The following is a 25,862-nucleotide window of genomic DNA, read 5'->3' as shown; positions in this document are numbered from 1 at the left end:
AAAAAGCGTGGTACATAATGTGATTTTTTTTTAATGGAAACACCTATATTTTTTTTCCGAAATGGGAGTCCTATTTGACCTTTTTTTAACCCTAAAATGCGACGTTGCCTAGTTATCAATAATTTAAAGAAATTCTCACAAAAATCAATGTTTCACTTAAATTTTAATATTTACCACCGATGTTTTTTATCTTTTTGAATAATCTATATAGAGTCCTTAACTAAGTTCCTTTTATCTTTCGAAATTCTAAAATTTATATCAAAAATATGATGGTGATCAAAATCGTTACTCATATAATAATATTTTTAAGTCAATTTTGCGCTATTTTTTTTAATTGAAGACCCTGTATCTAGTAACGCGTTTTGATAGAGCATTTTTTTATATTCAATTTAATATAATCAATTTAAGGCATTACGACACTGATGACGGAAAACAATTAATACATGTTTAATGGAATCAGAGTTGAAGAATGTTCTAAAGTAAACTTTTTTAGTTTAGACAAACGTAAATCTTTTTTTTAGGAAATTATAAATGTGTGTCGATAAGTGTGTAACTTTCAGTAAAATCCTGCAGTCTGCTGAAATCTCAGAATTTCTCTATTGATTAATAGATATATTCTGCAAATAGAACATTTCAGAATTATTTTACCTAAATATTTAGGAATACATATGATTTCAATATTTTGGATATTTTCATAATATCCCTACAATTTTATTTCATTTTATATACCTCATTTCGTGCTTGGGATGACTTTACAATATTAAAAATACACCTTTCAAGTAACACGCCATAAATTATTATCTTTAAATATAAAATGTTTATACATCGATTATTTATTAAATTTTTGGTTTTTGCGTATTTATTAACCTTATATGATTAGGATATATTTAGTAAACCGTAGTTAATACGTATATCATGTACTTTTCTGTTTACAAAAGAGAGAAAATGTTGGCACTTAAAAAATGACACATATGTATATCCACATATCTCCTAAGCAACACATCATATATTATTATCTTTAAATAAATATTAATTCAACGTTTTTTAGTAACTTTTTGCTTTTGTTAGATTTATCAACTATTTATATGGTCAAGGTATATTTATTAAGCTGTAGAATATACGTATGTCATACACTATTCTTTTTACAAAAGGGAGACAATTTCGGCATTTAAAAAAATTAACACGGGATTTACGAATCTAGTTTTTAAACTCGAATACTACACCTTAAATATTTAATAAAATGACTCCTGTATCACATATATGCCAATGTGTAGCATAGGATATACTTTTCATACAGGTATATATCTTATAGTAAAATAATGAAGTATCACAGGTAAATCTAGAAAAAAGTAGGAAATACAATAACGTGTATGAAATACAAAGTTATAATATACAAATAAAAAAAACTTAATAATACAAAATTGCTCACAACTTAACAAGGATATAAAAAATTAAATTTATTTTAGAAAAAATGCAGTGATGTACTTTTTTTATTAAAAAATTTATTATACCAAAAATTTATTTTTATTTTTATTTACAATAAATCCCTTATGGATGCCATTAGTAAAATTTTTTTTTATTGTACGTCGAATAATGCCCCCTGATGCATAAAACGCATCTGCAAAAAAATATCTACATTGGTAGTATAGGTATTTAAAAAAAAAGGTTTTTTAAGTTTTAAGGCCCTGTAGATCCGAAAGTAAGACGTTTCGAATATGCATTCAAATAAAAAAAATCTTTATTGAAGAATTATCCTGTAAAGTTTGCCGGTAGAGTTCCTAGACACCAATTTAAACTTAGATCGATACCTTTATTTTAAAATCCATATCAATAATTATTTAGCGATTAAAATAAAGGTTTTATACTGGTTTTCTATAACTAAATATTCAACGTTTTGTTGATGTCATTCCATTAAACGCATTTTGTAAAGGTCTTTAAATAGTATAACTTTTATGAAATAGTTATTGTACATTTTTAACATGTAATAAACCTTTTTGTTAAACGTAAATAACATAAACATAATATTAATTCCCTCAACGTATATTACGCGGACATTTTATTTGATATTATTAATTAAAGTTCAGATAAAAACGTACACGTGGTGTAAACTAAAAATAAACGTTTATTTTCCTATCATGTGTTGTTATTTAGCTAGTATTTAAACTCGATTACTACCTCTTAAATATTTGATGAAATAACGCCGATATTACACACAGGCCACTGTGTAGGATACGATATAATTTTCGCACGTATATATCTTATAGTGTACTAATGGAACATCATATACAAGGATATCTAGGAGAAAGTAAGAAATACATTAACGTGTATGAAACACAATAAACATATTACGCCACATCTTGGCGTACTTCATCTTTTGGGTGGCGTGATTTGCCATACCACGAGGTAAACCGGCAAAGCGTCAACATGTTAATGGCATTAATGTTCAACCACTTGAAAGGTAACCAAGTCAAGTCATAAAATCAAATAAACTAACCTTTCTTGCCACTTGCTAAGGATATGGATTCTCCATTTTCTCTTTTCCATGTAATAACTGGAATAGGAGTACCATCAGCCACACAGTTTAAGTTTACATGTGCCCCTTCTCTAACAATTACGTCGCTGCTTGTTGCATAGTCAAGAATATCAGGTGGAACTAAAAAAGGAAACATTAATTTAAAATCAAGGTTTTAAATTATTAATTCATGTAAGAATGCAAAAAATACTTAAAAGAAATGCTAAAATACTTATTATATCGTAGGTTAGGAAAAGATGATGTGTTGGTAAGTTGCCTATAAATAAAAAAAATTAATTGTTGTTGTCAAAGTTTGTTACTATATCATAACTACTAATAGTAACCGGTTTATAAAAAACGCTTATCACAAAAGTAGATTTTCCAATTTTTACATTTAAAATTCGATATTTAAGCTAAGGATTTATTTGAATAATAATTTCCAAGATCCTTGCAGAAATACACTGGTGAAATGTTTAATATAGGCGCACACTTCACATATTGTTAGGAATCTCCTCCTAAGGTCTTTGTAAGAAATAGAATATCGTACTGATGAATTTACAATAAGATTATGTTAAATCGTTACGTATCTATCTTTCACTCTTCTAGTACAACCAATATCTTCATATAACCCGCTCATATTCGAAAGAAAATTTCGGTAAAAAAAATGCATGGCCTGAAAAATTAAAAATCTCAAATTTTAAAGGTCGATATCACGGTTTCTATAGACACTATTGGGAAAATTCCGATGGTATGCTCTTATTTTCGTTCTTCTGATTTCAACGAGACTATCTGTAAGGACGTTCTTGAAATCGTCAAAAATGCCATTTTTGCGAATTTTCAAAGTGCTCTCATTCCCTTAGTTTCTGCTCTTATCCTATTATAACCTAGTTCTTTTATATTATAGGTATTGAGAATAAGTAGGTATAGTTAGTTTGATTTTGAGAAAAAAATAGCTACAACAGTAGCTTTCTTATTAGCCAACATCTCGCATTTTTAGGCCCTATTATTGGCCTCAAAACAAATCGTAAAAAATGGCACTTTAGCGAATTTTTAAAATGCGTTTATTTCCTTAGTTCTGCTCGTATACATTAGACGCCAATATAACATAAAACGCTGGTATAATTTTGTTTAATTTCGGAAAAAAACCTTTTTTTGGTATACAAAATGTATGGTAAGAGATACACGAAAGATGGAAAATCCCAAACATTGAAGGTCGACGTCTTGGGCATATATCTGTAACAGTTCAGACATATCTCTATAAGTTTTTATTCTTCTGATTTCAATGAGTCCATCCTCAAGGTCATAACGCTCTTATTAGTCTCAAGATCTCGCATTTATAGGGTACATTTCTTATATGAATTTCAGTTGCTTATTTATTAAAATCATTAAAACGTCTTTAAAGTATAGCACATTATTGCTCTAAACCTTTGCTCTTAATTTCTTGCATTGAAATAAAGAGAAATAACAATTTAAAGGATTAAAACAAATAAAGCAGGTTATTAATATTGTGGTAATATTGGGTCTCTAAAATGTTACTGCTTAAAATAACTGATATAATAAGCTAAAGATACCAAAAACACATAAGAAATATATGATAATAATAGGTTTAGGCTACATGAGTATTTTTAATAAATAATAAAACTTGTCCGTAAAATCTAAAAAAACTAATGCATCAAATATTTCACAGAAACAATGCCAAAAGCTCAATTTTAAATTTGAGATATTATTTCGTCGAAAATTACTGAAGAGGCAATAAGCGGAAATACGGAAACGTACTATCATTTATTCATTTGTGCTTTATACGCAAATTCCCGAAATATATTCTTGTATTTTAGAATTTGAAACATAAATCAGGTAACTTTATAAATTACTTCGGATCAAAGCGGATTTTGTAGTATTACCTAAGTGTTTTTTTTATGAAATAGAGAACAACAACAACATGATCTGAAGTTACTTTTAATCCACATCAGTGACTCCCAAAATAATTTAAAAAATTATCTTATTAAAAAACTATCTCAAATCTAACGGTACAATAAAATCAAAGGCTAATTAGAAAGATGGAGGTTGGAGGTTCAGAATAAGCTTCATAGACGCCAGTAATATACTACCGCAACCTGTAAAGACGTATTGTAACACCTACAAATTGTGTTTGAGCTCTTTCCATTCCATCTGTGCCATTCTATTTGCCTACAAGGGTGACACTGTTTCTTGCATGTATCTGCTTGACTTAATCTTATGTTTTCACAGTGACACCATACATATTTAGAATTTTTTGAAAGTGCTATAAAGGCACTTTATATTACACTCAAAATTCCTATAATGATAATAACAGGTTTTCTTTTCGATTAGTTGATGTAGCAAAGGTTTAAATTTTAAATTTACGAAACTAAGGATTTAAAAATTACATGTTAGTTGTGTCATTTGTCCGGAAATTTTGAAAGCTTGATGTCAAAAGCTCTAGTATGGCCACCATTTACGCCCCCTTCAAGAAAAATTTTGTTTTAAATATCGCTATTATACGAAAGTATCACACATATCTCTTTGTGTATATTACTATAAAAACCGAAAAACCATCTTATCTTTTTAATAAATTTACGTCATTCTCCGATAATTATTGTGGTACACGAAATGCTAAAATATTAAATTTCACATCATTGAACAGCAAATTTTAATTATTAATATTAATAATTAAAATATTATATAAAATTTAAATAATAATAATTTTCTTAAGCCGCAACAAATTCATGGAATAGCCTTTCTTGGATGCTAAGCATATGTCAAAATATAAGTTTGCAAATATCATAAAAACCTATTTGTTAAAGTTACAATAAAATGTATTATACTTGTTTTATTTTTTTAAAAATTATAAAAATTAAACATGTGGGGTACATCGAAGGTCCTATCTACCACTGCTCTGACCCAAAGGCGGTTTGCTTCTGCGCTGCATTGTTCCCTGCTCTGCCTATACCCGCGCCTATATTCTACATCTTTCTCCCTTCGTGTATATGTTTTTTGATTAATTTTGTATTTTATTATGTAGGTACTTTCATCAACGTTTATATTATCAATTTATTCTATTTTTATATATTTTAAGTTCTGTTTTTTTAAATTATTGATCTCTTTTTCTTTAAGTAAGATGCCATCGGTTTTTATAATCATGATTTTATTCTATATGGATTTGAGATAAAATGTAATAAGAATTGTATTTATTATAGGCAAATAAAATGTTTTGATTTTGAGTTTAAATAATGTAAAGACGAAAGTAATAACTGTAAACTGGGCTTATAAGAACATCCCTAAAATTATAAATGTCGCCAGTTATCAAGTGGCTAATTACTTTGAATATCTTAGATCTTATCGTCATTAATACCGGAGATCAAGAAACTGAAATCAGTAGGCATATTACCATAGCACGAGACTCTAAAGAGAAAATAACTTGTATCTGGAAGGACACTTCCATCACAAATTTCGAAAATGAAAATGGTAGATTGTCCCAAAACTTTCAATCCGACATTCTCAAAATGTGATGGTACAGAAGGATGCTCTGAATTTCATGAACTACACATCGCACCAACGAATCAATTCTCAGACAATTGCAAACCAAAACCAAACTATCCACTTATGTCAATTAGCAGTATTTGAAGATAATTTGGACACATTGGCAAGAAATCAGGGGCAATGGAGCAGGTCATAGAAGGAAAAGTAAATAAAAGGATAAAACAACTGAAAAATCTGAGAAAGTCTGCAAGATGCAATATACCAAGCCCAGAGATAAGTAAAGAGAATCCTAGAAACAAACAATTTTTGGAGTGTTGGGATTATATAAAAATAAAATTATATAATTATTTTGGTTATATACTCGTTTTGTCGATATTTTTTTATTCGTGAATATGAAAAATTGTGGTATTGTAATTTAACTAATATTGGTTTATTAGTTTTAATGTCCTTTAATTTTTGCAAACGATCTTTACTAAAAAGATTCTTATATGGCCATCTGTATATGGTAATTAACAGCGTTTGCTTGACCTAACCAATTTAATATTAAAAGCTTTTAAAGTGTATTATGCAAAATCGTTTTGTAGACTTACTACATCATGCCACCACACTCCTCCGAGGGGTTTACGGACGACGAATGAATGGTGCTTTTGTCTTTAAACTTTTCTGCCTCAATAATGATGTAGATTGTATCGACGTTAATTTTGGTCCCTTGCATACTATATGTATACATATGTGCCTTTTTATTTTATTTTCATTTTTTCTTTCCTAGTTTTTGAATGTTAAGTAGTAGTAGTATCACTGCTGATATACCTAATAATGAACATAGATAATTAATAGTATTAAAAATCGAGATACCATTTTTTTGTCTAAGAAAATTATGTGATTTTTTAGGCAATAAATTATAGTAAAAATATGTTTTTATAAGCAAATTTACATTTTATTTATAAGCAAATGAATAATTGAAGTTAATTATGTTAAAGATACGCATAACTTTAGTGGAAACCATTTAAAAAAACTAAGTCTTTAACCTACATACTTCAAAGAAAAGAATTTTGTAATTTTTTGAAGTTTTGTTGACAAACTACTATATTCTAATAAATTAAATAAATTAAAATTAATAGAAAATTAATCAAAAACTGCGATAAAATAACTAAAAAAGTATGCATTACAGGTAAATATTCCTTAACATAAATAGATAATTCTAGATAATTATTAGGTATTTCTAGATAATACGAATATTTTTAAATAAAAAATCGTATTACGCTTATCACGCACATGAGAATATTGTAAGTGTAAAACAAATAACCGCTTATCTTATGCGTTTAATTTAACAAAATATTTTCTTTATTGTTTGGAAATATCCAGAAAGGACTATTAAATATTTTTACAATTTTACTTCTCCTAAAAATATAAAACATATCACCAACTATATATTTGGATCCTGTATATTATTTTTACATTTTAGAGCTGAAATTAAATATTCTTTTTAAGTTTCTGCCTTTTAGTCGTAAAACTATTAAATTTTATTTCAACATAAAACAATGATATCTTTATTTTTAAGCAAACCTTACTTAGAAAAATGTACTGCTCTAATTAATATTTATATATATTTCTAATGCCACGTGCATATTTCTTAACACTTATTAATAATAAATTGTATTAGTAAACCCAATTTTTATATATATTAACATTAATTATGCCAATTAAAAATAAATTAACGAGCATAAAAACAGCTTTCCTATCAAACATACATAATTATGCTATTTAATCAAAACTCTAATACCTAGTATTCATTCCGGGAAATAACTAATAGCCAATTTAGCTCTGGTTTACCTTTTGTTAAAAGAAAATAACAGTATTATGCTTAACAATAGTAGGGTTGCGTTTGCAATATTTTTTTTAATAAACTAGCTGCTATTTCAATAAATTAATAGAAATATTTTTGGTTAATTAATCCAAATATTGGTAGACTAGGTCCATGTTATAGAAGTAGACTATACTGTAAGGCATAACAGTCAATACATATTTTTCGTTTAAAATCATTTAAGTTTTATAATCTTTTTCTGTTTTCTTATATTTTACTGTGTTTTCTTATATTTAAAATATTTGAGAAATTAAATAATTTTAATGGAATCGTATTTTATCGTATTTCTACTAATAAAATAAAAATAGGAATTTAATAAATATACCATATATCTTAATATTGTATTTTCAGCGAAGTAAACAAATTCTGTTAAGTTAATTAAAACTGACTTAATTAATTAAAATCTCATATTTGCTTATGTAGATAGGATTGATTATTCATATGCAAGCCCCTGATATAAATGAGTAGGAGTATTATTTGATGTATGATTAAATATTGACTGAAGGTTGGGCTACTAATATAATTAGAATATTTTAAAACTACCGCGAGTTATGTAAAAGAGTTTTAACTTTTTATTACATATTACCCAATAGAAAGTTGTTGGAATAAGATTCTTTCAGTATTTATATGTTTTAGGATTTAAATGCTTGCATGTAAGATATATATTTCAAAGTTCCTCCTACTATTTTTTTAATCGTGAATAAAACTTCTTAAGTCTACTTCTAATTATTTATTTAATGCATAAAGCCTCGGTCAAAGTAGACAGAGGCAATATAGAGACACAGGACTAAAAAATAAGCCAAAGTACATAAATTAAACAAAAGCCTTAAAGAAATACCGTTCTCATGTTAATAGATGATAGCATTTTAAAAATCCATGGTACAAACATTAACGTCCCTCCAACAGATGTAGAAGTGAAGTATAGCGGGTTAAGGACAGAAATCAAACCTCAAGATTTGAAATTAGCCGACGTTTCGACGTTTATTTACGTCTTTTTCAAGGCTGAAAAAGATACAATTGCTACAAAATGGTGAAAGCAATAGTTATTAATATAATAGTTAAGAAACCATCAAACAAAAACACAAATAAAACGGAGAACAAAGCATAAAAGTTAAAATTAAGATGACTTACCAAATTTACGTTAGAGGCTTACGTAATAATTAAAACCTAATAACATCTCCATCATACATACACCACAGATACGATTGTTATACATTAAAATATGCAGCACAACCATTAAGTAAAACCAAAAAATGGTTTTACTTGGTTTTTTGGTTTTACTTAATGGTTGTGCTGCATATTTTAATGTATAACAATCGTATCTGTGGTGTATGTATGATGGAGATGTTATTAGGTTTTAATTATTACGTAAGCCTCTAACGTAAATTTGGTAAGTCATCTTAATTTTAACTTTTATGCTTTGTTCTCCGTTTTATTTGTGTTTTTGTTTGGTGGTTTCTTAACTATTATATTAATAACTATTGCTTTCACCATTTTGTAGCAATTGTATCTTTTTCAGCCTTGAAAAAGACGTAAATAAACGTCGAAATGTCGGCTAATTTCAAATCTTGAGGTTTGATTTCTGTCCTTAACCCGCTATACTTCACTTCTACATTTTAAAAATCATTATTTTATTAAAAACCCAAAACAAGCCAAAAAAATAGTAAAAAAACGTGTTTAATTTGTATTAAATATAATATCTGTGCTAACCTTATTTATAACTCTGACAATGACTTAGATCAAGGTTATAAATGCTCTAAAATCTAGGTATTAGAGATAATTATACAAATTAGTTGTTCGCTCTTTATTGTCAACCCATTTTTTTGCCTTTTATCCTATGGTTTTCTAGGTGCCCTGCTCTGAAGAAGCCAAAAAGCAGAAACACGTTTTGACAGATACTACATTTGTTCTTCGGCTTCCCGTCTTACGCAGCATTACGTCAAGTTGTACTTTCTATTACTTTTTATTGTGATTCTCATTAGAAACTCTTTTATATATTTTGCAATATTTTTTATAAATATTCATTATTTTATAAATAAATGTGGAGTTCGTAAAGTAAATATTTGGCTTTTGAAGAAAGATATTATTTTAAGGATAAAATATATTTTAATCTAAGATAAGCCAGTTTTAATATTAATTATTTACATGATTTTCAAATCTTAGTTGACTTCCTATAAATATTCTTTGACAAGCTCTCTTAATGCTAAAGATTTGAATGATAGATCATTAGTTAAGATTTAGAAGGATTAATTTTAAAAATGTATTTTCTAATTCAATATTTATCTTTAATTCTCAAGTGCAAAATGTTTTAGAATTAAATGATAAATTCAGTTGAGAGCTATCTGCATACTGAGGAATTTCAGGGTGTTTAATTGATTTGTTCATGTCAGCGAGATAAATTGGAAAAAAACTATGATAAAATTAAACTTTGAAGAATGCTTTTATTTGACTACATATCTTGGATTGAAATATTATCTGCATTTGTCATGATTTTATTTACTAAATCAATCAAATTAATGGCTGTTATTTTGTTCACAAAAGAAAAAAAATTGGATGTACCGTACCATTTTAAAAATGTTTAATTTATCATAAGTTATTTTATTTGAAGGGCCTCTATGATATTTAAATTTAAAAAAATGTTATTTCATCTTTCTGTATCCTATAAGGAAGGAATATATTTTTTAATTGTTCTTTTCCTATTAAAGTTACTAATTTTTGCATGACATGCTTTGTAACACTTAGATTACAAACATGTACATAATTATGTACATCAGATTTAGTTTTAATTTAAGTACGCCTTGACTTATTTACCAAAGTTTTATTTTATTTATAATTATAAACGTTTTGGCGGAGAGACATGCATTTGTCTATAAAGTAAAAAAACACTTAATTTTGGCTATTATTAATAGTGTATATTTCATGCAGTAAAATAATTAAGTCATTAGACTAAATTTTATTTTACTTATATTTTTTCAGAATTTTTAATCAAAGCTCGATACGATTAAAATTTGTTTATTTTTATAAGGTATGTTAAAGTTGCTTGCGATATCGAGTGTTCATCATCTTGCGTTGGTAAAGTTATTAAGCCTATTTCTGTCACTTTTTAAATAACAACAAAAACCGGTTTAAAAAATCATTATCCTACTTATAAATTAAGTTCTTTAACTATGCGGAAGTGGGTTGCCTGTACATAAGAAAATCATTTAATTTAAAGAGCCTTATTTTATGCCAAGCAGAAATAACTATATAACTGGTCTTAATATGAAATTCTGGGAGAATAAATAAATTATTGTATTGTCAATTTTACTATTTTGCTTGTAATTCCCATTAGATGTATAACTTTTTTACTTTCGCACATTTAAATAAATATGCCATACAGTTTTTGGACCTAGAAAAATTCAAGAATAGACCAAGGGGAAGAACTATTTTTAATGGAACAACAAAAGGGTAGAATCGCTTTGTAGCTCAACAAGAATAAATCTTATAATATCAAATCCAGAGCTTCAAACGCAACTTTTGCAAGCTACAGGTATTAGTGTTATTTGAAGAAGGTTTTGTGCTCGGGAATTATTTAGGAGAGGACAGCTAAAAGTTCCAGAATTGTCAAGACAAAATGAAACTGACTCTTAAAATTGGCCTTCTCACTAGCCGGATCCTAATTCTATATATAACTTATGGGATATCAAAGAAAACCAAGATTACAGCGCATCAAGATAAGCAACAACTTATACAGGTGATTTAAGAAGAATAGGCAAATGTTGCCCAAGAAGAAATTTACATCTTGATAGATAGAGCACCTCGTCGATCCTAGGACCTAGGCCAATACTAATTATTAAACTTAAATAGAATTATTTTAAAGTAAATTAACATTTTCTCAAAAATTATTATTATAAAAATCTACAATTTTTGTTATTTGTTCTATTATTAAAAAAATTGTAATGTTTTAGTTTTTTTTTTAATTAACTTGTAATTATTATCTTGATTTGGAAAAACTGCTCTTTACTCCTTAATGACATTACTTCTCAAATTAGATTTTATTTATCAAAATTACGTCGTAAGCTTGGTTGTATGTAGTATTGGATTAATAGTTTTGTATGTTTGTGTTAACAAATCAACTTTTCCCATCCTAAGATGCTACTTTTCTACAAAAATAAATAAAAGATAAATCACACTTAAATCAAAAAGTAGCCAAAAAAGTCAAAAACATACTAGAACTATTCATATTCACAATTTGCACAGCACTATGTAGAAAACTTAGATTTTTTTACATTTTTACATTTTTAATTTTTACAATGAACTAAATACATTTAAACTATGTTTACACCAAAAAAAGTAAGAGTTTATTTTATATGAATTCTCGTATCATATTCTAACGCTACGAAGTTAGATATATAAAGTCAAAACTAACTAACTAAGAATTATATCCATTTAAGTTATGCAGATTTTTAATAATAAGAATTTTTTGTACCTGTGTCTTTATAAACTTTTCTCCTATTTGAGAAGGTCAAATACGATTTTCAAAGTTAAAAGCTTTGAGTTGACAGTTATATATTAAAATATTTTTTTAAACGAATGTTAAAGGATAATTTCTGTATAATTTATATATTAATATAAAGTTAAAAAATATATAAAAAAATTTATAGTTTATTTAAAAAATCAATATTCCTAAAACTAAATTTCTATATTTTATTATATGCGAATATGGGTTAGAAAGAATAACCTTTCTCCACAAATTAATTGTGGAAAAAAGCCACCCTTTTACCCTTTCTAACCCGCTATATTATAGCCACATCACTTTAATAATGAACTTCTAATTACAAATATACAAATACCTTCTATTTACTAATATAGTAATTATACTTTTACCTCACTTTTTATAACGATTAATGATTCTTTGGCATATCTTTATTATCAAGCTTAAAACTAGACGTTAAATTAGTATTACGGCTAGAACTTAACGACCTCATTAAATTTGAGAGTTAAAGTTGGTTCGTAAACGGAGAAGGTACCGACATCTCAAATACTGAAAATAATGTTTAGCGTGAAAACTTTTATTTTAACTTCAACTCCATTTTTCGTCCTTTTTTTTGGCTTAAAAGTTTAAGTGGTAGTTAACTGCGCCTTATTAAGGTGATTAAATTAAGCGCGTTAAACTTGTCTTATCCTAAAGTTTATAATATAAATAGCATAATGTTATTGAAGCCGTAATATAGCGCTATAAATTTTAAAAGCTGGTTAAAGCATGATATTTACCTAAGTTATAATGCTTTTTTATATTATTTTTAAAATTTTATATTACCCTTATAACTATTATACTTTAAACCTTAAAAGTATGTATTCTTACTGACCTAAAATAAATATTTTAGTGTAGTTTTTTAATTTTAGAGAGAAACTTCAAGAGATAAAGGTCTCTAAATGCTTTTTACCTGTATAGTTTCTAGTTAATAAGAAACATGGTCGTAAAACCTACTTCTCGTGTATAAATCAGGGTACGTGTGTTTTTTACGACTGTATAAAATAGCAAAACTTATATTTTTCGTATTAAGGAGACTAAAACAGTACATTGAAAAATGAAAATTACACAAGGAAATTTACAAATTGCTGCTTGTTATAATGATCTAGAAATGCTTTTATGCTTCACATTTTTTAAATAAAGGTTACGAATGTATACTAAAAAGGCATTTGTTTTCTAAAAATATTTTTGCTTTTTAATTAAAAACTGAATAATATAAAATTGTGTAAATTAATCTATTTAAAAAAATCATATTTAGATATTTTAAGTTTAAGGAATAGCGCTATTTAAGATTTTTTTTAATTAGCTAATTCCAAGGTTTCAACATTGCAGTTTGTCAAGCTTGGTTGCAGAGTAACTATTTTATACGAAATTCTAATTTAAATTTCTTTAATAGTTTAATTTAATAGACATTAAATTATAATAGGGAAAGTATATTTTTTTACAAATAAATCATATTACTATTAAAAATATTTACTTAAAAGAATCGGTCAATTTTTCTTTACTTCGTCAATATATAGGGTGTTTATAATATACAATTAATATAATATAAACAATTTTATAATTTATATAAAATCTCGCCTTTAAACTCACGTAAATTTTTATAGTAATAATTTTAAAGGTCTTTAGCGAGAATTAAAAATTTCATTTTATTTTTCTTCAAATGATCGATATTCCCTAGGAAGTTAATTTTTTTGTTTATTTTTTTTAATGAAGCAGATTAGCATTCAAATAATCTTTTCTACTATTCTGTGGTTACAACTAATTATATTTAAGCAAAAAATTCAAATATGAACAACTGTTTAAATATCATATGACAATTTCTAAGCAAGACTACGTCATAGCTTTTTTTTAATATATATTTTTGGTTCTGTAGTATGGGTATGACTGAGTAGCTGAGCTTAGAAAGACATAGAGTAGTATGCTTCAAATGCTGGTTTTTTCAATCTATTTACCACCAAATCTGGTGGTAAATAGGTGTATCAGTTTGTCCTTGATATTGATTTGATCCAAAAACGTTTCGTTTATTAACAATTTTTTGTTTTTGCAACTCCGAAATTCGAAAATTTTCGACTCTAAAATTTACATCTTTATAGAGATGTTTGAGTTTTTATTTATGATTGTACACATAGTTAGGCTACAAGCCGGTTCTAATAAGGTCGCATAGATCTCTTGAAGTCGTATGGCTAAATATAAGATAAAAGTGGGTAAATTATGTTGAAGAATTTCTAAAAGATTTGTAGGCTGTTAAGTATATCTCGTTAAAGTAATTACGTTTGCTTTTGTAAAATAGTCTCTACAAATTAAGGTGTTCATGGTAAAGGGTTTAATAAACCTGCGGTTTCTCGCTTAGAGACGTTTAATAGTTTAATTATTAAACTAATTATAGTTAATTAATAAACATTTCTTTTTTGGTAGTAAAAGTTAGTGTTAGATTCTTAAGTCTAATAATTGGTTATTTCAAACCGGGTAAAAGTGTCTTATATCTAATTGGTTTTTTCTTTCATTATCGTCAACACCTATTTAACTTGACAAATAAGAGGCGTCTAGCATCAGGAATAACTCTTTGATCCGCGAAAGTTAATTTTAGAGTGTCTTTAATTAAAACCCAAATATTATGTTATTACGTTATTACATATTAAAAGCCAATCAGCTCAGCTGCTCTTCTCCTAAGTTAACTATAAATACTGTTTAATATAATTAGTTTATTGTATTTTCACAAATGACATCGTAATTACTACATTTAAGGTGATTTTAAAAACGAGCAAAGTTTGATTTACTATTTACTATCTATATCAATAATTTACTTATAAGCGATTGGAGAGGGTAGGTTGTTAGCTTTGCTGATGATACAGCGATTTCCTATACTGAAAAAACTTGGTCTCATGTAAGGAAGTTGGCTGAATCGGATATTAACAATATATTTAATTGGTTTCAAATTAATAAGTTAACATTGAATCAAAGCAAAATAAAATACATTCTATTTGCATCGTGCTCCGATGGCTTACCTGAGTTTCAGTATTTAAATACTTCTAAACGCGTTATAGCACAAACAGATAATATCAAATATCTGGGTATAATAATCGATAAGCACTTACGCTGTGATAAGCAAATAGATCATATAACATCCAAAATAAGATATTTGATATTTAGACTCTTTTTTTTTTAAATCTTTTTTGACTCTTGCACAACTTAAAGACCTATATTATGCGTTTATTTATTTTCATATAGATTATGGTATTGTAGGTTGGGGAACGGTACGCCAGAATTACATACAAGGATTAGAAGTAAATCAAAAATGGATTCTAAAGATTATTTAAGATAAACCAAATTATTTTCAACAGAAATACTATACAGAGATGCAAAAATATTTGATATAAGGAAAATATTTTTTTTAATTTTAATTCTTATAAATAAGCAAAAAATATAATGTATGGTAGTTCTCTTAACAAAAAAAGAAATAGGGCACAAATTCAATAACTATTTGGCGTCAAAATTCTTTAATTTCTTACCTAATGACTTAAAAGATATAAATTTAAAATGTGGCTATTCGAAAAAAACTGAGAAGATATTCATGTTTTTTTTCTAAAAATCATAAGTATTTAAAAAAATAAGCGTAGGTACTTAAATGGTAGGTAGGTATAGGTTATTTAGGTAATAAGAAAAAAAAAATTTTCTATAAAGAAATCCATTAGTGACTTAATTCTGATTGTGTCGTGAACCTAGAATTGACTTATATAACCCTAAATAGACTCTTATAACTGGATACTTGGTAGTCGTAACACTTAAAAGCGGCGTCTATGTTGCTTCAGTGTCTTATCTATGTATTTCATTTACCTGTTTAATTGTTGCTTTGTAATATCTTTAATTTTTTTGAAATAAACTTTTTTTATTTATCTACCACCTTTAAGCCCACCATACGAATATTTAAAATACGATGTTACTGGTGACAAAAAGTGAGGAATTGGCAACGTTGCATATATATTTAAGCCACAATTCTAATATTTTGTCCTAAAATTGACTAAATTAAAAAATTGACTTAAGGATGACTAATATACAGGGCATTAACCATTTCTAAGATATGGTAATACAGGGTGTCCCATGAAATACTGACTTGGCCTAATTTAGTTAAAAATTGTGTTCTTCAAAAAATGCTTTAATCTACTTATTTTCAAATAATATTTTAACAAACTATAACATTTATTTACCAAAAAAGTAAAGCAATGGTAACGTGATTAAATCCTCTTATAAAAGCATCGAAGTGCCGTAATTGACAATTTGTAACTGATCTCATTAGATCTAAATGAAGTTAAGAATTTTCGAGATGCAACATATAAAACTCGACTATATCTTAAACTGGATTTTGACTGTACTTAGACTTTAGACAGTACTATATGTCTTGCTAGTAGCTATATTATTTCGATACCTTATATTCCAGAATCTAGTCATATAAAGACAACAAAATCAAAGAAGATATCAAGAAGAAGTTATGACAAAGTATTGTTCAGAAATCTAATTTCTTAGGAGGGTATACTCCTTACTAATATATATTTTTCTCTACTCTGCATAATATAGTTCTTTGCTTTTTTTTACAATTATTAGTGTACAGGGTGTCCCATTTTTGGGTACTTTTGCGCGTACGAAAACCTATAACAAGGAAAATAGGGAAAGAAAAGAAATAGATGTTTCGGGATATATTGAAGCAACACCTTCGTCATCATGCAGAAAAATTGAGAAATATATTGGTATGTATCATCCGTATAAATTTAGTATTATGCAACAGTTGCATCCTGGCGATGCTGAGCGCCGAACACTGTTTTGCCGGTGGTATCTACAACAAATCGAAGCTAATAATTTGTTTGGCAGAGTTTTTATTTGATCAGATGATTGTTTTTTTTCAAGTGCGGGCATTTTCAATCGTCACAATACCAGGAATTGGAAAACAGAAAATCAGCATTTATTGTTCGAAAGGGCACAACAGGGACGTTTTGGAGTTGGGGTGTCTTGTTTTATTTTGGGCAAAAAAATAGTTTATTGGATTTTTGAAGGAGGTCTTACAGCACGTAGATACCTAGAAATCCTTGAGGAAGTTATTCCTAAACTGCTAGAAAATATTCCGCTAGCACAATATAATGCAGTTTACTTACAACAAGATGGTGCTTCTAGTCATAATTCAAGGCTAGTAAGGGAATTTCTTAAGAATAATTTTCCGCAAAGATGGATAGGTACCAACGGACCTGTAAGATGGCCCATCTCCAGATCTTTTAATTTTGGATTTTTTTTATGGGGGTATCTACTAAATGAAGTGTATAAAACACGTTATGATAGAATTGCCGAACTTCGAGAGGCAATTAATTTAGCCTTTTAAAATCTGCGAAGGTTCTATTTAATGCCATTGAAAGAATCACAAAAATGTGCCAATTTTGCGTTCGAGAGAATGGTCATCATTTAGAATACTACCTTTAATTTTTTTTTCCTTTTTGTTAAATACAGTCGAGTTTTTTGCTTTGTATGTTTTGTTGCTTTATGCTACAAAACAAGCTTATGTTGTAAAAATTGGAGCTATACTGTGGTAGTGTATTTTTTTTAATAATATGCTTTTGTCTCAATAGGTATATTTTAATTGCATCCAATGTATTTGCAATGAATCCAATTATTTGTTAGTTATTTGTATGTTTCTTAAAAAAAAGTGCATACCATTATATATTTTTGAAAAGGTAAAAAGAAAACAAATTTATTAGTGCATATATATACAGGGTGTTCTATTAAAAAAACATAAGTTTGGCTTATAACTCAAAAACAGTAAATATAAAAAAAAAATCTACGCCACTGCATTCTACGGAAAAAAATATATAAAACTGTTTTTTTTACATATTCGATAAGTTAAAGAATAACCGAAAGACAAGGGGAGGTCCCAAAGTGTCGAATTTTCAAAAATGGCCTATGTCTTAAAAACTAAGAGGGCTTTGGAATTTTTGTTAACGGCATCGTTATTTTCACGAAAAAGTAGCACACTGTCGCGAAAACCGCATCACGCTAACGTTAAAAATAACGGAGATACCCGGCAAAAGTACCCAAAATGGGACACCCTGTACATATAGCAGTAATACTAAAAACCAATAGATAAAGTTGGGTAAAGAATAAAAAATAACAAGTTTTCTTATTTGGAAAAGCGATAACTAATTGAAAATCTGATTTTGTTATATCAAATAACTTTTTAGTGTTTTATTATAACGTATCTCAGTCTATAAAGTTTTATATTTTTGTCACATGTTTTTTTCCTTTAAAGGCAATATTATAACAGGATTTTCCTGTTTATAACAAAAACTATACTTACCCACAATATCCAAATATCCAACTTGGCTCTTCATGGGATCAGTGTTAATTTGACACATATACCATCCCCGATCGGAAGCTTTAACCTCTTTAATATGTAGAAACCAGGTCTTGTGCTGACTGTGCGTTACGGCAATACGATGATTTTTCGTGATTACGTGATTCTGAATGGTCAGAATGGTTTGCGTGTCCACCTGTAGCCAGGCGACCTAAAATCAAAGCGCGCCTTTTTATTTATGTATATCTTATTTGCATTTCTATCAATTGTTCCCCGGTAATTCATGGGGAAAATATTGACCTAAATAGAAACGGAAATGGAAATATACACACGGGTTTTGTTCTTTGTTATCTAAATTGTATCAAAGGTTTTATTTTTGAGGGATTTGAAACTTTTCGGTGTGTAACCTGAACAGAAACGATCTCTTGAAAGCTGATATTTGTTGAGCGTTTCTCTTTAGAATTTAAATTATCTAAGGCATTATATTTATTTGACTTGGCTGCTATAGTACTAGAACATATATATTTTATAAATTATATATAAACGTGATATTTTAAAAGTAAATGTGGAAGGTTGCTAACTATTTCAAATTATATATATGATTTCTTGTTCTTTAATTACTGGTATCAAAACTAGAAGAAGAAAATATTCAAACTCAACATTCTATGTAAAAATTTTCAAAAAAAAAGGTTTTTTAGACTACCCTTTAACTTTACCGGACCCTTTTATTGTATATAGAATTTATATTGAAGGTTTATTTAAGCTTAAATTATAGTGTATTATATGGATCCTTTGCATAACAGATTTACTTCGAAATTCATTATTCCTTAAGATTGACTGATACTGCCAAATCAGAAAACTTCCCATTTATAAAATCCTTGTACATTATTAGGTTATCGCAAAAGTCTTTTGGTTTGACAACAGCCGTCAGTCTTGGGGAAAAATTAATTATGAAGATAACATAGGTCTTTAGTTCAAGTTTTCCTAAAATATTAACATCCATAAGCATCTTTCGAAAGTCCTCATTAATTTTGTAAGCACAAGGTTTATTTTAAAATATATATCGTTTCCATATAAGCGTTCATTTTGTTATTTTTTTTAAGGTAATTTACTAGAAAATAAAACAAAATACAGATTTAATTTTTTTATTGAACTTTAGGTTTTAATTACAATATATAATTATTCTAATGTTTATTTACAATCTTTAAGTGGTATATTCAATACAGTAGCAAAATATAACAAAATTGTAATATTTAACTCGAAATATTAAAACGTGATAAACAAAACATGATTAAAAAATAATTTAATACAACTTCTTTATTAAATATAATATTTTTATACAAAATACTATTTTTCACCAAAGATGACTTTTTAAGATTATTTTGGGCATATTGGCTTACTATATGCTAAGCTATTGGGGTTAGATAAGTATAATATCTGAACTGGTTTTTCAATATGTAACTAAAATAAAAATATAAATTTCTAAAAAATGTACATATTCTAATTTATATTTGGTTCATTTAATTTTACACATGTGCTGATTCTTTGGAATGGAAAAAAATCAAGATTTAAAAAATTCGTATCAGGCCTCATTGAACTGGATCAATTGTAAAATTAAGTTAGAACATATATTATAAGAGCTATGATATACATTTATATGTATTATATATGCAGTGCGGCTCTTAATTGAGGACCGTTTTTTCAAAACTCGCTTTGTCCAAATTATGCAAAATTGAGTTTTATATCGTTTCTTTATAATTGCGACCTTCCGCATCGATTGAAGAAGTCGGTTTTTGCAAAACTCGCTTAATCCCAACCATAGGATATAATATCAACACTCGCTTCATCCGGTACATATTGGTAAATATATACATAAATAGATCTTGATGCATTATATATTTACATTTCGTGGTTCGTTTAATAATCGTTTATTTTGATCTTAGTTTGGTATAAGTAGTAAGCCGATGCACATGTGTTTCGCAGTTTAAAAATGTCTGAATATTTAACGAATGGCGTAGAAGTACCTGGAGGACGCAAACGAAAAATTCCGCGGAAAAAATCAACTACTTTGTTTTTATTCTATATGTAAAGTAGTGCCTTATTTTAGTTATTTCTTTTTTTTAGATTTTCGGAAGCTTTTGTATCTAGATAGTACCAAAGAATCGCAGGATGCATTTTTGCTCAAGTATATGAAGGTTAGTGCACCAAAGCGGCACCGTGTTGATCCTGATACCGTACGATGTCCCAAAAATGTATCCGTTAGGTACGAAATCAGAAAAACGAGTAGTAATGAACCACTGCAGATTTATGCAAAATCACACAACACAACACAACCAAAGAAGATCATAGGAAGGTGACTGCAGATGTGATTAATCACATAAAAAATATAAGTGTAGGGATAGTCATTATAGTCGCAAGAAATGCACCCGAGCTTACCTGCCACCTGAGTTAAATTTGTCCAAAATATACGAACGTTTCTGTAAGGAGCAATATAGCAAAAAAAATATGCTCCATGAGTAAATGTTAAAAAGTTTTCTATGGGCAATATAATCTTGGATTTGGCTCTCCTCACAGTGACACTTGTTCAACTTGCAAGGAACTATTGATTAAAGTGAAAGTGGAAAAAGGTTTGGAAAAGAGAAATGATATTAGAACCAAGTTAAGAATCCACAAACTGCGTGCAAAAAGATTCTTTGAGTTAATGAAACAAAAAAAATGAAAATGAAATTGACATCACTTTTGATATGCAGCAAAACCAACCCGTACCAAAACTATCCATAGGAGAGGTTTTTTACTTAAAGCAAGTGTGGCTTTATAATCTCTGCATTATGACTAATAACACTCCAGTAGATAAAAATAAAGTATCGCTGTACACATGGCTAGAGACACAAGCTGGAAAAGGAGCTAACGAAGTAGCTTCTGCGTTATTAAATTATCTGCAAATTTTGGAACAAAAAATAATTAAAGAGGAAACAGAATGGGAGCCTAAGGCACTTCGTCTTTTCTCTGATTCTTATGCGGCGCAAAATAAGAACTCCATACTGATAGCAGCTTTATATAGATTTCTTGAAAAATCGAAAGTTTTTTTTTCAAAATACAGCAAATTTATCCCATTCGCGGTCACAGCTACATGCCCCCAGATAGGATTTTTGGGAGAATAGAAAGAGAATTTCGTAAGCTCGAAAGCATAAAAATACCTGCTCAATATTATGACGTACTAAGTAAACATGGACACGTAAAGAAGAGAGGGGAGCATTGGAAACCCAAACTTTCATTTAATATGACACAATGTAGAATGTAGAATAATAGAATACCGCAAAGAAGGAGGAAAGGTAAATATGAACGTTAAATCCACATATACTGGATGTGCTACGGAAGTAGAAATATTTAAAAAAGGGGTGAAGACCTTAAAGTTATTAGACAAAGCATTGGAGATTTTAAAGACAAATCATGTTAAAGAGGTAAAGATAGCAGATATACGTAAAATAAAAAAGTACTTTGAAAATGCTGAAGACGATTTTTACAAGGAGTTTCTCGTGACAACTAATGAAAACCTTACCGAGGATGACCACTTGCTAGAGGGTGAGAATCAAGACCAAATCTAGAATGAATAAGAAAAACATTTTTAATAATAAATATTTTCAGTTTTGAATTAAGGATTAAAATATGATTATTTGTTTGAATAAAATTGGATAAAGTAAGTTTTGGCATGTTTAATTGTTTAAAAAAAAATGTATGTTACATAATCAAACATAATCAAAAAGGCTATATAATCAAAAAATAACGTTTCCTGTAAAATTTGAAATTTGGAAAAAGCGAGTTTTGAAAAAACGGTCCTCAATTGTACCGCCCCTCTAATTTTTTCAATGTTTAAATTCATTTTGAAGTTTTGCAAAATGACCCAAATTCCAAATGTAAGAGGAAGGAGGAACAATTAAGAGCCACACTGTATATACATATATATTTTATCTATATTTTATATACACACATACCTATGATACATTTGTATTTTATTATTTATTCGAAATGTAATAAAATAATTTAAATATTTTATGATTGTAATTTTTTTGAGTGCATGGAAAATTTTAAATGTAAACATCTCGAAAAGGATGAATGGTAGCGAGGTTTTTAAAGTATATCGATCAAAAAAAATAATACGAAGTTAAAAAAAATTAAATCTTGCTGGTGGCGCCGTCTATGCCATAACTTAAAAAAAGTCAATTTTAAGATATTCCATATAAAAAACGAAGAAAGAATGCTAAATTTATTACCAAAATTCACAAAAAATTCATTAACTTTATCACCCTGTATCTTGATTGTCTTTGACTTTCGGACTATAAAATTTAGATTAACCTCAGTTTTTTTAAAGAGGAATTTGCTGTTAAATTATTTAGCCTTATTTATGGGATACCTTGTGTATATGGTATCATAGTATCATGTGAGTAGTTTGCTTCAATGCCTTTTTTATTATTTGAATGTAATAAATAAAGTAATATTCATAAATAAAATACAAATAAAGTAAAATCAGCAATGACTAAAAATATCTATACTAACTAGCTCTCAGAAAATGGTAGAAAGTTAACAAAGATAAAACGTTACCATAGCATGCTTTAAAAATAGTCATTATGTTACCGAAAAATCAAGTTGTAGAAATTTTTCCTTCTAGATGAAACACTTCTTATACCAGTGATAATACATTCCTTAAATATCTTCAGTATGCAATAAAAAGTATTACTCTCATCTCAATACCAAGTAGCGACCTGGATTTATAAAATCTTAGATTTAAATTAGCGAGTAAATATACTTAAATAGAATAAATACAAAAACAGACTCTCTTAATGATAACGTAGTTAAAGAAAAGATAGGGCACGCTGACAAGAAAATGAATGACGTTATTTATTTGTTGAAAACTTTGGCTAACTGCCTTCTAAGTGAAAATAAATTTGACGCTCACGCAAACACTAAGATGTCATGTCTAGCCCTAATAAAAATATTGACAGGCCCTGCCGTACTGTGGATTTATTTACTTACCTTGTCGTATTTAGATAAGTCGCGACAAAATAAAAAAAAACAACGAAACATAAATCAATATTTTTTTTTTGCAAAAGACCCACTCGTTTTCTTATGGAGATTTTATGTACATAGCCAATATATCAATTTTTCTAATTCATCAGTATTTTTATTATAAGTTTCGAAGATAGATGGAGCTTATAAAAAATTTAGAGCTTAAGCAACTTATTTATAATTTGTTTTTGTATCATGAGATTTTTGATATTTTTATAAATTTAATAGTTTTGTAAGATTTTAAGAAAGAAATTAAAAAAAAATATTTCAAGTGCTAGTGCAGGTAAGTATTTCCACAAGTAATAAACTAATACTAAAAAATATTATGTGTTTAAAGTTACTATACAAAAATATGGGTATATTATGGCAAAAAATTATAACTAGTAAAGCTGAAATTTTGTCAGAAAAAACTGATGAACAGGCAAATCGAAAAGCCTAAGTTGCAACTGACGGATTAATTAGTGCAAAAATATCAAATCACTCATATTTCAAATTTGTAATAAATTAAATCGAGATTTTTAAAAACTACAAATATTGCAAAATTGGATTAAGAAGGGAATTTCTAAAGCACAAATGGTACTGCAATTAGATCGCTAGCAGCAACTAATTCTCAAATGTTTTTTCTTTCTTATTAAATACTTTTGATTAATTTATTCCTATATTTTTCTTGCAAAATCCTTCTATTACTTTTTTTACTTTAAATAGTCATCAGTTATCGTTTTACCTTAGGTTTCATTTTCATCAAATATTTTTGACTATAATAATAATAATAATAATAATAATAATAATAATAATAATATCATTTATTAAGCATAGTAGTTACATACAAAAAAGAATTACTTGATTACTTTATTATATTTGTACAAAATAAAGTTTAGAACAGATGTTCACAACTTAAACCTAAGGTATAGGGGCTTAATATCTTCTCCTTTCCATAAGACTGCCTTTTTTGCAAAATCTTTCTCTTATAATGTTTACCTATTATACAATCATATTCCTCTCGAAATGAAAATACCCACGCCAACAAAATTCAAATATCTATATAAAAATAACTTGCTAACACACCACTAAAACTTGTTGTTGTTTTTTGTCTATCTTTTTTTTTCATACGGTATAGTGTACTTGTGTTTTGGGTAGGTACAAACGTCTACTATAAGTATAAGAACTAGAAACTATTAGAATTTTTTAGGTAAAAACAGTGTTGTAATTTACTTATGTTGAAATTATAAAACTACATACTACTTATGATTTGCTATTGTGCTAACATTGAATCTATATAGTAATTTATTATTCTTTGTTGTTAGTTACAGTTACAAAATTTTTACGGAGTTTATTCAATATCAGTTTTACTGCCTTAAACTCCATTTTGCAGTAATACATTTGTCATGTATGAAGAATGTATACCAATAATGCATTGTAAACTTCTACTATTACTGGCAAATAAATTTATTTATTATTATTATTATTATTATCAGAAAAAAAGAATATAAAATAAACTACAAAATACATAAAACTGCAGGGAGAAAAAAAATACAAAAACCTTAAAAAGCACAGAAAATAAGACATTAAAAAGTGGTAAAAAGTAATCTGAATTAAAAATGATAAAGATAAAAAAGTTTAAAATTCTAAATATAAAATGGGAAAGATGAAATTGTAAGGTTAAAATGAAAGTTAAGATGGTACATATACAATGGCAATGACAAAATATTACAACAACACTGGCGAAGATAAGAATAAAATAAATTATCACAACTTTTGACGTCATTAGGTAGCTTATTAAGCTCAATTAAGCCCTTGAATAAAACAGTGTTGAGCATTTGACTAGTTCGACATCTATCTACCAGAATAAAATCTGTACAATTTCTTGTATTTTATAAATGTACATCTGCGATTATTCCTAATTTTTGACAAATACATTCGGGTAGTAGACGTTTCTTTATTTTAAAAATAAACAAGTACACATTAAACATAATTCTTTGTTTTACAGATAACATATTTAGGACATGTAACGACCACATTTCAATACTAATCTCATGGCTCTGTTTTATATTATTTCTAGTTTGTCCACTTTATACTG

At 27.7% G+C, this 25,862-nt stretch overlaps 1 protein-coding gene across 1 annotated transcript in view; it reads right to left on the bottom strand.

Annotated features, from left to right (window-relative positions):
• LOC126735124 (neurotrimin-like) overlaps positions 1 to 25,862 on the bottom strand; it is an 84,162-nt gene that overhangs the window by 9,601 nt on the left and 48,699 nt on the right. Inside the window, exons 4-5 of the mRNA XM_050439090.1 lie at positions 18,725 to 18,932; positions 2,495 to 2,653 (exon numbers count right to left, since the gene is read on the bottom strand). Coding sequence (XP_050295047.1) covers positions 2,495 to 2,653; positions 18,725 to 18,932 — 367 coding nt within the window. The remainder of the gene's footprint in view (positions 1 to 2,494; positions 2,654 to 18,724; positions 18,933 to 25,862) is intronic.

This window comes from Anthonomus grandis, chromosome 1 (assembly GCF_022605725.1).
Source record: "Anthonomus grandis grandis chromosome 1, icAntGran1.3, whole genome shotgun sequence".
Lineage (NCBI taxonomy): Eukaryota > Metazoa > Arthropoda > Insecta > Coleoptera > Curculionidae > Anthonomus > Anthonomus grandis.
This window is presented reverse-complemented; position numbering and strand designations above follow the sequence as displayed.